The sequence below is a fragment of the Rhinolophus sinicus genome, chromosome 2 (assembly GCF_057876585.1).
Source record: "Rhinolophus sinicus isolate RSI-liver-muscle chromosome 2, RSI-T2T, whole genome shotgun sequence".
In the NCBI taxonomy this organism is placed as follows: Eukaryota; Metazoa; Chordata; class Mammalia; order Chiroptera; family Rhinolophidae; genus Rhinolophus; species Rhinolophus sinicus.
Window position 1 is genome coordinate 80823505 of NC_142502.1, and position 13118 is coordinate 80836622.

A 13118-nucleotide genomic window follows, 5' to 3' on the forward strand; every position below is an offset into this window, starting at 1 on the left:
ATTTTTGCTACTCCATCGCAATAAAAAAACTACAGACATCCTTGCAAGGCTGTAGAGTCAAAGAATTTTGCCACCATTCAACAGGACACACATTGCTCCCAGACATACTATTCCTATTAACATTCAAATGTGGGTGAACAAAATATAATGTAAGGCAGAACTGCAGAATGTCTCTACATTGACTCAAGGGTTTGTGGGTTTGTTTGTTTTTTAACAGAAACTACAACTGTGCAAGACAACTCTGTCCAATATTTCCTGAAAACCTTTGACCTACATTTGTTTTGGTCCACACCATTTCATTTAGCTTTGGAGACATTGCGATCATAAGGGTACCTGCTCTAAAAAAATTGTTTTGATTACTACTAATCAAATCTAACCTTTTAAAGGTAAGAAACCTGTTCTATGGAAGGTTACAAACGCTTCAAGGAAACTTTGCCTGAACCACACCGCCATCACGTTAGGTTCACGTGTTCTCTCACAATAGTGTGTGCCTTTCTTTACAGCAGTGCTTCCCAATGTGTATAGTCCAATGGTCTTTCCAAGAGATCCAGAGTACTTCCTTTCCCAACAACAAATCCGTGTGAAGCCAGATTTTCTTCATATATTTTAAACAAAATGACATCTTGCAAAACACTGACTGCAGAGGCAGGTAAGAATCCAGCTGTCTTAAGTCAGACATGGGAAATGTGCAAAAATGAAAACAATGGCACTCTTCTTACTAAACCCATTTAGTTCGGAAGTTTTCATTTTTTAAAAAATGTATTAACATGATGGTATTGTCAAATTAACAAATATTTCTAAAACTTGTAACATTTTAATTTCTAATATGCTAAATGATAGTCCATAAAAACAAAAGCTCTTTAGGGTTCTCTTATTAAGTGTAAAGGGGCCCTAAAACCAAAAAGTTTAACTGTTGTTTTAAAGCTGCTCCTCACAGCTGCAAATTTACATTGAGATGTGATCACTTATATTTTCTCAACTACACTGCAATCGCCCAGAATTGGAGGCTAATGTTATTGCTCACTATTGAATTCCAAGAACCTAGCAAATGCCTGCAGAACAGGCACAAAATAAATAAGAACTGAAAACTGCCAAGAGATGCTCCTGTTAAGTCAAAATGACCTGAAAATTTTTTCATCTTAAAAATCCAAAATTTCATGGGGTAAATTATCATCATTCATTTCTGTTATCCTTGTGATGATGGTGATTTCCTATGTGATTTCCTTTTCCAGACAAAAATAACAATAATCTACACAGAAAGACCTTTAAAACAATTTTACTATAATTACGATGCTTCTGAAAGTGTTGAATGTGAACATGAGAACATTTTTTTTTAATTAAGTCAAAATATCTAAGCTGGGGGATGGCAATATTTATCTTTTAAAGATTAAGTTCCTGGAAAAAAATCATAAAGGTATTTGGGGATATTGGGAGTCATGTTGGATTCACTGCCTTTTCTTTAGGTACATATGCTGGGATTTCCTACAATGACTTCGTTCCTTATCTAGAGGAGCAGTAGATACATGTTTTCAAAACACTCTGCCTGTTGACCTAATAACTGTTTTTCAACTCATCCATTCATGTACCCTCTTGCTCTACACGTGAATTACTGAAATTCTTTATAAAACAGGAATCAAAGAATCAGGGTGTTTGACACCCTTCTAAAAGGAGTAACCAATTTCATTTGTGATTTGCTTTGAGAAACAAGAGTTGATTATGTATAGTGCCCTTTGTAGTCTTTAGTCAGTGCTAACCTGACCACTGTTTTAGATGGATCTGAGATGGGAATAGCAACGGCTATACCCAAACATTAAAATTAAGGACTTGCTTTCATAAGATCTGGTTCATTAGCAAACTCTTACAATGCATTTAAACTTGATTCACATCCTTCCTTAGAAACACAGCTACTATATTAAAAAGAACAGTTGAGTATAAATTTTATCAATTAACAACTACTTTTATGCTCATGCTAATGCGCGTAAACACGTTAATATCCAAGTGGTTTAACTTCCCACTCCATTTTCTGCTGTATTTTTCTTAACTTTTGAATATACTTACTGTGGCTTTTGATGTTTTACAATTCCAAAATTTTAAGATTAGTTCAGCCACAACTAAGCTACAATTAACCTACAGTCAAGAGCTGTGGTGAGTAGAATGGTCCCCAAAGTTGCCAAAGTTCCAATCCCTGGAACCTGTAAATATGTTAGGTTATATGTCAAAGGGGAATTAAGGTCACAAAAGGAATTTAGGTGCTAATCTGTTCACCTTAAAATAGAAAGACTATCTTGGATTATCTGGGTGGGCCCAAGTAATCCCAAACGTCCTTAAAAGTGGAAGAGGGGGGGTCAGAGATGGCAACTCAACCCTGAAAGGAACCAAAGTTTTGCCACCCTGAAGCTGCCTTTTGGAATGCTGATTTCAAGCTGTTTATTAAGAAACAAGACTCAGAAAAAAAAACCTTTGACCCTCCCCCCTTTCCTGCCCAAGACAGAAAAACTTGCTTCAGGAAGAAAATCTGAGGATGTTTGCCTTAGCCTGAATAGCCTAATTTAAATTAAGTGTGGTAAATAGGAAGGTTTCAGGCAGGGGCCTTATAAGCTAAATGCTCCTCTTCCCATAGTTGTGGAGCAAGAATCTACCAGCCATGTCATGTGTTCCACTCTTCCTCCACTACCTGTAAGTCACCCATTCTCATCTCTGAAATCTAAGACCCCATTCACCTCCTTTTCTCCTCTGTCCAGGTCATATATACCCAATGTTGCCTGCCTTTTGGAATTCTCATGCTTTTCGGAATTCCCCATGTGGATGGATTCAAATTTTTATTTTCCCCTGTTAACCTGTCTCTGTTAGTTTGATTATTAGCCCAACTACAAGGAATTTAGAAGGTGGGAGAAAAGGTGCTTTTTAGCCCCAAAAGCCCCAAGTTGTTGGTTTTCAAGATGGAAAAAGGGGCCACGAGGCAGGGAAAGTGGGTGGCCTCTAGAAGCTGGAAAAGGCAAGAACATAGATTGTCCCCTAAAGCCTCCAGAAAAGCAATGCCCTTCTGACACCTTAATCTCAACACAGAGATCCAGATCAGATTTCTGATCCACCGAAGTGTAAGATAGTTAATTGGCATAGTTTTAAGCCACTATGTTTGTGATAATTTGTCACAGCAGCATTAGAAAATAAAAGGACTGGAGAATTAGGATTTGAAATGAATGTTAAGCTTTGCAAATCTGTACGAGAGAACACACAGGTCTTTGGTTGTGTCATCCTGCTCACTTTGAGAAGCTGGATTGCTTTGTGAAGCATTTTAGACGGGTTGGTGGAATGGGGAGAAAAAGGGCTATGAAACCTACGTATCATCATCAGGCTTTCATTCTCCTTCCTGTTCTCAATTCTCAGAGCACAACTGCTGCGTGTATGGACTTTGGAGAAAGAGAGAACTGAATGAGAATTCCAGCTCTGACAATAGCAGTCTATCCTGGGGCAAGTTTTCCAACTTTTCTGTGTCCTCAGCTCTAAGATAAGTCTTCACCTTTCAGGTTGACCAAGCTTATAAAAAGCACTTGACACAACACAGGTTTGCCATACAGAGGGTTGGTGGAGGCCTTCTTATTGCCACAGGAATTACAAGGGGTGGACTTTATAGGTACAGAGACAGGGTGGTATGTTTTACTTACTAGAGGTATGTATAAACTGTCTTAAGATGGTTCTAAATTTTAAAAAAGCATCAAACTTTTTATAGAGCTAGTTTTCCTTTAAACAGAACCAAAGATGAACTTCATATAACTCACTAGTTTGTATAAGGCTGGCTGTAGGTGAGATTTAGTAAAGACTGAGAATGGCTTTCAATCTACTACTCATTGAAAACCTTTCTCCTTTTCCCTTTACTCACAAGTTAAAACCTCAGTCAACTGCCCATACTTTCCCTACTCGCCACAATATTTCAGTCAACCAGGGGTTAGGAGACCTGGTTCTAATGCTTAGTTGTCCGGTAATCCCAGGAGATGGTCATCACTAAGAGGGCCCTATCTGGGACGTATCAAGATTCAATGAGATATGAAGAGTTTTAAAGTAAACATCACAATATATATAAGAAACAACTGGCTAAGAGGCAATCAAAAACTGACTTAAAAGGTTTCTTCCACTGATTAACCCACCCTTTACTTGTACCGTGGAAAGAAATCTGGTACCAGATAAATCAGTAAAAGCAGATTTACTGACAACATACATATTTGAAATAAAAAAGCTAATTCCGAGAATTTTGGTGGGTTTTCTTTTTTGGAGGGAGGAGGTTAAAATTCTGACAATTTCTTCAAAATAGTACAAAAGACGACCAGCTGACCTTAAGTTTTGTTTGCAGACTGACCTGTTTTTTAACAAGTTAGTTTCCAAACGAAAAGTAGGCCAAATTAAACAAATTTTACTTAAATATGAGTCCTGTTTCAGAACTTTTATAATGATAACTTCAAAGGATAAGGATGACTGAAAAAGGCACAAGTTGTTGAAATAGATAAAATGTTTGGTTTTCAATTTCCGCCCCTTTCTCCAGTGAGAACAGCAAAGCTGACTCCATTTCAAAACCTATTTTTAACTCTAACCTTTAGGCTTTTTAGGCAATCAAACTTTACCTTCTTAATTTTGTGAGGCCATTTAAATTTTTCTTCATTAATATAAATAAAAATACCGATTTTTCTTTTTTTTGTCTCAAGTATTAGTATTTTGGTAGCTATTGCTTTAAATTATAGCAATTAGTACAATATGAGTTTAGGGTGTAAATAAATTTCGATTTGGATTAACAATCACTTCCATGTGCTTTCTATTACAAGCAAAACTACCATATAAAACTATAGTTACCCCCAAAACAAATTAATTACATATTTTACAAAGAAACTCACAACATGTTTCTCACAAATCAAAGTTCTATGGTCTTACAATTAGTGTACCAAATTTTGATGGTATCAAGTTTTTAGAAACATACCTATAAAGTGGGTTATAACTGCAGGTTTTAATTGGTGGTTCTAAATTCTAGCCTCTTCAGAACTACATGATTTATCTTAACAGCCTATAATGTAAGATAAAGAAATCGTTTTTCCCCTCATCTATGCCTGACACAGATAGCTATGCTGCACATTCTTGGCTGAGTAAAAGAATAATGTCTGAAGGTAATTAAAGCTTTAAAGAAATTCTTTTACTACTGAATTTCAAATCACACACACAAAATAGGTGAGAAATTCTTTTATCATATTTAGAATCAAAATATCCCTTAAAATATTTACATTTTACAGTAAAAAGGATAGCAAAACACAAGATCATGTACAAGCTTAAGTATTCAAGTTTCTGAAGAGCCAAAAAGGAAAAGGAAAATAATGGCCTACCACAAAGCTGTAGTACATACGGTAACAAAAGCCTTCAATGAGTGCAGATTAAAGCAGTAAATGTCCTCCTTGGGCTTCTGATTCTGGGTCAAAAACTGCTCCACTGACTGATTAATATAATCTGATTAATGAAGTTGCTTGCCTTTTTGTTGCTTCTCTAGAGTTCCTTTAAAAACAGTGCAATTTAAAACAAACTCACAGAGCACACATCACTCCCAAATTAGTCATATAAAGAACATTCACTAGAAGGCAGTAAATATATTCCATAGTTAACCATATTTACCAATTAAAGAAAACTAAAATTTCTAAGCCTTTATTGCATATTAATAAAAGAAATCTTTGAATATACAGCAATGTAAAACTTTTAAAAATATTAAATTCCTATAGCTAGAGACAGTTGGTATGAAGAAGGGACGATGACCACTGGTACAGAGCACTCTGCACCAACACACAGAATTTATTCTTCTGCAAACCACCAATATTAAAAATTTAAAAGATGGCACAATCCTAGCAGGCAATCATGAAGTTTTTAAGATACAACATTTAACAGTTATTTAAATGTAATCTTGAGGCAGCCTGCAAATTTTACCTTTTACTTTTAGCTCTGTCAGCATGGTCCCTATCTTTGTGGTACCTATCTCTGTCTTTTTCTCCTTCTCTATGTTTACTTTTCTCTCGTTCTTTGTCCTTTTCATGGTCTTCACTTTTAGGTTTATCTGATTTCTTATCTACATTCCTACTATCTCTGCTTGCTTTTCCATCTGCTCCGCGATCACCGTGTGATAGCCGTGCCCTCTCTTTATCTTTGTGCCCTTCCTCCCTGCTTTTTCTGTCTCTGTCCTTGTCTTGGATTCTGTCTCTGCGTCTATGCCTTTCAGATTCTTGCTCCCATTCCTTTTCATGTCGCTCTCTTTTCAAGTGGTGTGAATCACTATAAAACCTCTGGCGATCCCCTTTGCCCCGATTAAATGGCCTATCCAGTTGCTGTTGTTCTTGCCTACCCCAAGGGTCACTATGGCGCCTTTCAGGTCTTCGAATGTCTTTAATCTGGTAAAAATTCTGTGGGCCTATAAACCTTGATGTTTGTGAAAGGGGACCCATCATACGTTGAGGCTGGCCTGTCAGATGCACAACAGGTGGCCAGGGAACCATGGGATTTTGAGCAAAGCCAAAGCCTGGAGGGGGAAGTAATGGAGGTGGCAAATGTGGTGGAAATCCAAACATGTTTTGTGGGGGGAAGTTAGGGGACCCTGAAAATGGGAATCCAGGGCAGTTAGACTTGAGATGCTGAAGGTTGGGTTGCTGGGGCCTCATGGGTGAAAAGTTTGCACTGGCTCTGGGGCTGGTGCTTCTGGAAGTAAAGCTGATGCTTTTAGAAGGAAATTCAGATTGACTTGTGTTTCCAGCTTCAAAATGAGATGCTGCTGCTGGCGATCCTCTTCGAAATGGGTGCACAGTTTCAATATTTTGCATTAAAATATCCTCCTGTTTGGGTTTTGCTTGTTCTGTTTGAGAAGTGTGTGTGTTTTCTACTGTTGCTGAGTTTTGTGCAACCCCTGAATTATCACCCTGCTGAACACAGGTGTTTTTCTCTACCGAAGACAGCTTTTCCTCTACACTGATTTGTTCTGTTAAGTGTTCCTTGTCTGATACACCAGGCAGGGTGTGTTTTTCTCCATTCCGGCAACTATCTCCGTCCTTGCTTTCTGACGCAGTTAGCTGCTGACTTCGCCCTGCTGCTTGCCTAGGATCCCTTTTCAGGTTGATAAACTGTGGGGACCTTGCCGTATTACCACCGTTTTCATTGCAACTCACATTACCATCTACATTTCCTTTTCCTACGTTAGACCTGCATGGAGGACTAGTATTTGAAGTCTGATTATCTTGCAAATTATTCTCTTGATCTTGCAATAGCTGTCTTTTTAATGTTCTCTCTTTATTCTCCACAGTTTCCTCTTGTTTTGACTGAATTGATAAATTGGATAAGAATGCTTCTGTAGAAACATCTGGCGGTTTACCTCTGAGACTAAGATTGGTCAAAGGTCCAGGAGAAACGGAAGAGGACGCCATTACTGATGTTTCTTCTCCTACTACTGAATTACCTATCAATTCTGAAAGAGTATCTACTTTAACCTTTACCTCCTTGGCTTCACCATCAGCTACTTCTGCTGTATCTATTTTCTCTGCTTTGGGGTTGGCCTGCTCACTTATAAACGGGATTTCTTTAGGAGTGTTGTGTTCTGTCACTGCCTGAGCCTGCTCATAGACTTGACCAGTAGTGCCCAAAAGGCTCTGAAGTATGTCGTCCACAGGAAGAGGTTTGTTTGCTAATTCCAGAGTAGAAGGCTGACTTTCCCAACCAATCAATACTCCAGGAAGGAATCGTAATGGTTTTGGTGGCTCCTGTTTGGTGACTTCCACTAAAGGTTCCATCACTGTTGGAAGGTCTTCTTGAAGAGTTTGCTGAGGCTTGTTTCTCTGCTTGTGTAATACGGTTGTAAAAGAATTAAAAAAGTCATTTTCTTCCTCTGGCGCTTCCTCTGTGGAAACTTCTATTTTACTTTTTTTCTCGGGTGGCAATGCTATGGGTCCACCTTCAGGAGTCTCAGCAGTATGACTAGCACTAGCACTAGTACTGTGTTGTCGCTTCAGTTTTTGACGAATAATTAAGCCCAATAACAGATTAGGTCTATGCAGTTCAAGACCTGTATAAAATCAAAAACACCATTAAGTCATTTATAATCATTATCATAAAGGTTAAATTTTTGCATCTAGCTTATTACAGCCTATTAAGTGGATGCCTTTCCCTGTCCAGTCAGCTCTAGAGGCTGGATCCCAACAAAGAAAGCAGAGTCAGTTTTTTCACTCTGGTTCCATCTCCCCCTTTAGCTTATTCACACTCTATTATTAAAACGTATACCTACCAGGTCCATCAAAAGGCACGAGAGGGTGTGGAATTTTATCTGTGGCACCCAAAGGAATAAGGTACATGTCTTTAACTTGCTTCATGTTGTTAGCAGCTACTCCATAGCGCTTTCTGCTACTGAAGTATGCAAATAGCAAAGTGTAAGAAATCTGATCTTCTTCAGTTACAGGTGTGAAGCGAACCACACAAATTTCCTATTCAAGAAAATAGTTGTTTAAAATAATAACTTAAACAATAGTTTGGTTTTAAACACCATTTGTCAACTAGTAATAAATAAGCTATTGAATTTTATAATGATGGTTACCAAATGATATGATTTACCAAATTAAATTCAGGTAAGAATGCTAAAAGAAAGTAACTCTTAGGAAAAGATCTTTGCTGACCCATTAATGGATTTATCTGAAGGTGTCCCATAATTACTGTGTTCAAGGTGACAAATTTCTCAGTGGCAGAGAAGATATTTAAACCCAAGTCTTTTGATAATCAATCCTGTATCCTTAATTCCAATGTTATAACCTCCACAGAAGGTTGCTTGTGTTCTCAGCATATTGCAAATTAATAGCACCTACCACCACCACCCTACTATGTACACATACACACAAACACACAAATCCACTGATAATCCAATCTATAGGGACTGAATTTAAAAATAAAAGGGCTGAGTGAAAAGACCTCAAATACACATAGGCCATATACTTTGTAAGATCATCTGGCTTATTGAGGAACTAATTTGCTTGCTTCTGTGTTCTTGGCTTTGTTTCAGATAAAAGAGAGATTACCAATTTAGTATTAATGATGTAGTGTAAAAAAAAAAAGGGTGCTTTTTCATGAAAGTATACAGTCAAAATGGGGAGAGCCAGATCTGTTGCAAAGTTTAAATTGATGCAAGACCCTATGGAAAACATGAGAAGGAGCTGAACTATGGCTCTACCTCTTATAAAGGTCTGTCATCTAAACCGTCCTCTTTTAAAAATAACAACTATTGTAACATTTCAGTCAGTTCAAGATGGAGGCATAATATAAAGTGTTGGGCAGTAATGTACTCGTATGGGTAGATCAAGAGTGATTCCCAAAATATCACAGAATACTTCCCAATGCTTCCCCATGACCTTTGCTGTCATGAGAAAGTGAGAGCAAATAAATGTAGTAAAATTTTTATAGTGCTTGATAGTTTATATGCATTCTAACACTATCGGTTTACATTCTAAAATCTGTACTGGAAAAATATATTCTTTTCAGTTTAAGATAATCCATTTTGGATTACTTCTACTCTTACTAGAGACTTCTTATCTTAAGAAAGAGATAAAAAGTTAATATTCGCTTATTCAAGATTTATTTTTTAAATGTCTATAATATGCTAGGTATTATCATCCTTGGAGGGAAAAATGATTTCTTCTAATGGTTAATTTTTCCTGTATAGTAATGTTCTATGAATTCAAGAAATGGTAGGAAGGAGAGAGAGAGAGAGAGAGAGCAAATATTATTGTGATAGAGGCTACTAATTACCTGCCAGTCCCTATTCTCCTCTTTTCTTCCTTATTACAAAGAGAAGCCCTTAACTTTTAGCTGGACACATGGCCATCCAATAGATTATGTTTCCAGAAATTCCATTCCCCAGCCTTTTTAGCAGCTATATAAGGCTATGTGACTAAATTCTTACCAATGGAGGTTAGAGGAAGTGAAATGATAACTGCACCTCTAGGTCTTGCTTTTAAAACAACTGGACAGGTACTCTTCATTTTTTCCCACTTGGTGCTGATAAGTCAGCTTTGACCATCTTTGACCAATAAGGACAACACTATTAGAACCAGCAAAATTACAAGACCGAAGAAGGCTGGTCCCTGAATGACCCTGTACAACCAGAGCTGTCAAACCACAATGAATGAATGACCTATCTAACATAACAAAAAACAGGCTTCTTTTTGGAGCCACTGTATTTTAGGACTTCTTTGTCGCAGAAGCTTAGCCTATGCCCTAACTAAAACAAATGTCTATAATTGAAGTAAGGCAAAATTCCAGGATGAAGTTCAACATTTACTCTAAAACATTTCTTCCAAAACACTGACAGAAGTCACTGAGAAAGCATACCAGAAGGGGTTTAAAAAAAAACAAACAAGGAATATTGGGCTGTTTTGAGCCTTAGCAAATGGCTTTAGTTCAGTTTTGTTGGGCATATTATTTAGATTTAGAATTTATATTGGCTCCCTCCCCAAGGACTCTTGTATAAGAACTATTAGTGGTTTACTTTTCTAATATTCTCTCCAGCTGGTATAATGAAAAAAGTTTTCCTTACCTTGGTTCCTGATGCTTTGATTTTTTCCACATAATCCCAAACTGTCTGAGGTGATATCCTGCCGCCTACTTGAATACTGTCTGGTAGATCCTGTGTAAAACACAAAAGTGACCAATGTACACAGAATATAATATTCAGAATTCATACAAATTTGGCTCTACAACTAATTTGAAATGGTAATAAAAAAGTAAAAAAAATAATTATGAAATGCATCAGAGAACATACCATATTTCCCTGAAACTAAAACCTAGACGGACAATCAGCTCTAATGTGTCTTTTGGAACAAAAATTAATAATACCCAGTCTTATGACATAAGACCGGTCCTTATATAATATAAAGTAATATAAAGTAATATAAAGTAATATAAAGTAATATAAAGTAATATAAAGTAATATAAAGTAATATAAAGTAATATAAAGTAATATAAAGTAATATAATATAATATAATATAATATAATATAATATAATATAAAATATAAGACCAGGTCTTATATAAGATTGGGTCTTATATAGTTGCTTTGCTTATATAAGAACGGGTCTTATTTTAATTTTTGCTCCAAAAAACGCATTAGAGCTGATTGTCTGGCTAGGTCTTATTTTCGGGGAAACAGGGTAAGAATACAGAGAGACAGCAATGAGGCTTTACCTCCCACACCACACTAACAATCCAAGCAGAATAAAACAGATTTCAGAATATTAGGGAAGATTGTTTTTCCCCTCTTACCCACCCCCCACTTGTTTTGGTGGTAGTGGGCGGGGGTATGCCTTAATCATTAACAGCTGATTTCAGAAGTTATTAAGTTTGATTATAGGGTATACTTTTGGACAGAAAATAATTTTTTTTAAGGCACAATTTTCCTGAAAACAGATGAAATCAGTTAAAAACTATGCCATTAAGAATATTTAATTAGTATACTTCTATTTTTTCCATGAAGACTGGGAAAAATCATAAAAAGTATAATTAGTTGATATTCAATTAAGTTTATTTAAATTATAAATTGCTTTAAATATTTTATTTGAGGTTGTAGTCCCAACCAAACCAAAATATGTAGAAAGCAGAAGTGGAGTTCTGGAAAGTAATCACATAGAAACTGGCTCAGAAATGAGAATAATAGTTTTGTTTAAAATCAAAAGGGTTCTAAAGTTCAGGACTTAATTTTCCATTTAAAAGAAGAGTTATCTTCACCATGGAATGGTAAAAGACTAAATTTCTAAACAGATTTGGTCAAAAAGAAGAGCATCATCCATTTAATTTTTCTCTTCTAAAACTGACATTTCTAAAATATTATTTGCCAAGAAAATTCTATGTAAAAGTAATAATTAGGTTATTAGTCAAAAACACAACTGCTAAATAAATAAACTGATCAACATTAGATAAGCAACACCAAATTGAGTTAAACTAATTTCAGCCTAATACAAAGAAAAGTAAAATTTAAGGTAGTCTTCAAAAGGAACAAGCATATGTGATTTACACTTTCTGAAATACTGAAAAAAAAATTTTTAAACCTTTGCCTCAGTCAGTGGACTGACAATAAATGGAAAAGGTTAATGTTAGATATGAATATGATTAATAGCAAAATATAATCTCAACAAAAACATAGTATATGAGTACTGATTTACTTTCCTTCTGCATAAAGAATACAAACTTTCTTCAAAATAATTCAAATAATGTCATACCTTCTCATATATCATAATACTATAATACTACAGCTGCTTATTTTCCATAAATATTGCACAATATTTCCTTCCTCAGATGTAAAACCAACTAAGGGTACTGCTGCAGCAACTATGGTTATTGGTCTCATGGGACTGTCAACTGGCCATAAAATTTCAACTACAATCTACTACTTCATTTACAGAATAGGTAAGAAATGTCATGAAGTTGGGGAAAACTAAACAGTAGGTAAATTAGAAGGCTTGTTAATAACGAAAAATCTTCTGAAGGTCATAATAAAAATGTATTTAAAGAAAAACTTTAAAAAAAAAAAAAGAAAAACTTACATATCCATATAGACAATCATTAATTTTAATTCTCTGACATAGTGAAGTTATCTTGGAAAGAGTAATAAGATGTGGATTTAACACTTTCAGAGAGCAGTTTTCTACATTCTAAAACTCCATTTGGGAACTCATAACTCCATTAATTGAATGGTTTAAGAATCACTGTCAATGTTTTTATTATGAATCAAAATGAAATTTTTATTATTTTACTATGTTGTTTCCTTGCCTACTGCCTTCAGAGAAACCTATGTCAATCCAGGCAGAGAAGGACAGGAAGGTTTACAGTACCTCTGTCAAGTATTCCGGGGAACCAGACACTGGGTAGGCTTTGGTAACAAATTTTGCCACAGAAGGCATGTTGATAAAACCTTTCCAGATGAAGTTCAATCGAGCCAGGAATGTAGACTCAACCTCAACAGTTCCAGGCATCTCTGGACTGAAAAATAACATTAAAAAGTTTTCAGCTTGAAGATATGCACATAAATAAATGCATTTTCTAATTAGTCATCAATTATTTCTATTTTAGCACATCAA

The 13118-nt window shown here is 35.9% G+C and overlaps 1 protein-coding gene across 11 annotated transcripts in view; it reads right to left on the bottom strand.

Annotated features, from left to right (window-relative positions):
• Positions 1-5208: 5208 nt before the first annotated feature.
• Positions 5209-13118, bottom strand: part of PHF3 (PHD finger protein 3) — a 76132-nt gene continuing 68222 nt past the window's right edge. For all 11 annotated transcript variants that reach the window (XM_074333149.2, XM_019738633.3, XM_019738632.3 and 8 more), the window contains 4 exons: positions 12873-13020; positions 10583-10672; positions 8288-8483; positions 5209-8068 (listed from right to left, as the gene is read on the bottom strand). In XM_074333149.2, the coding sequence (XP_074189250.2) occupies positions 5949-8068; positions 8288-8483; positions 10583-10672; positions 12873-13020 (2554 nt within the window). In that variant the 3' untranslated portion in view covers positions 5209-5948. The remainder of the gene's footprint in view (positions 8069-8287; positions 8484-10582; positions 10673-12872; positions 13021-13118) is intronic.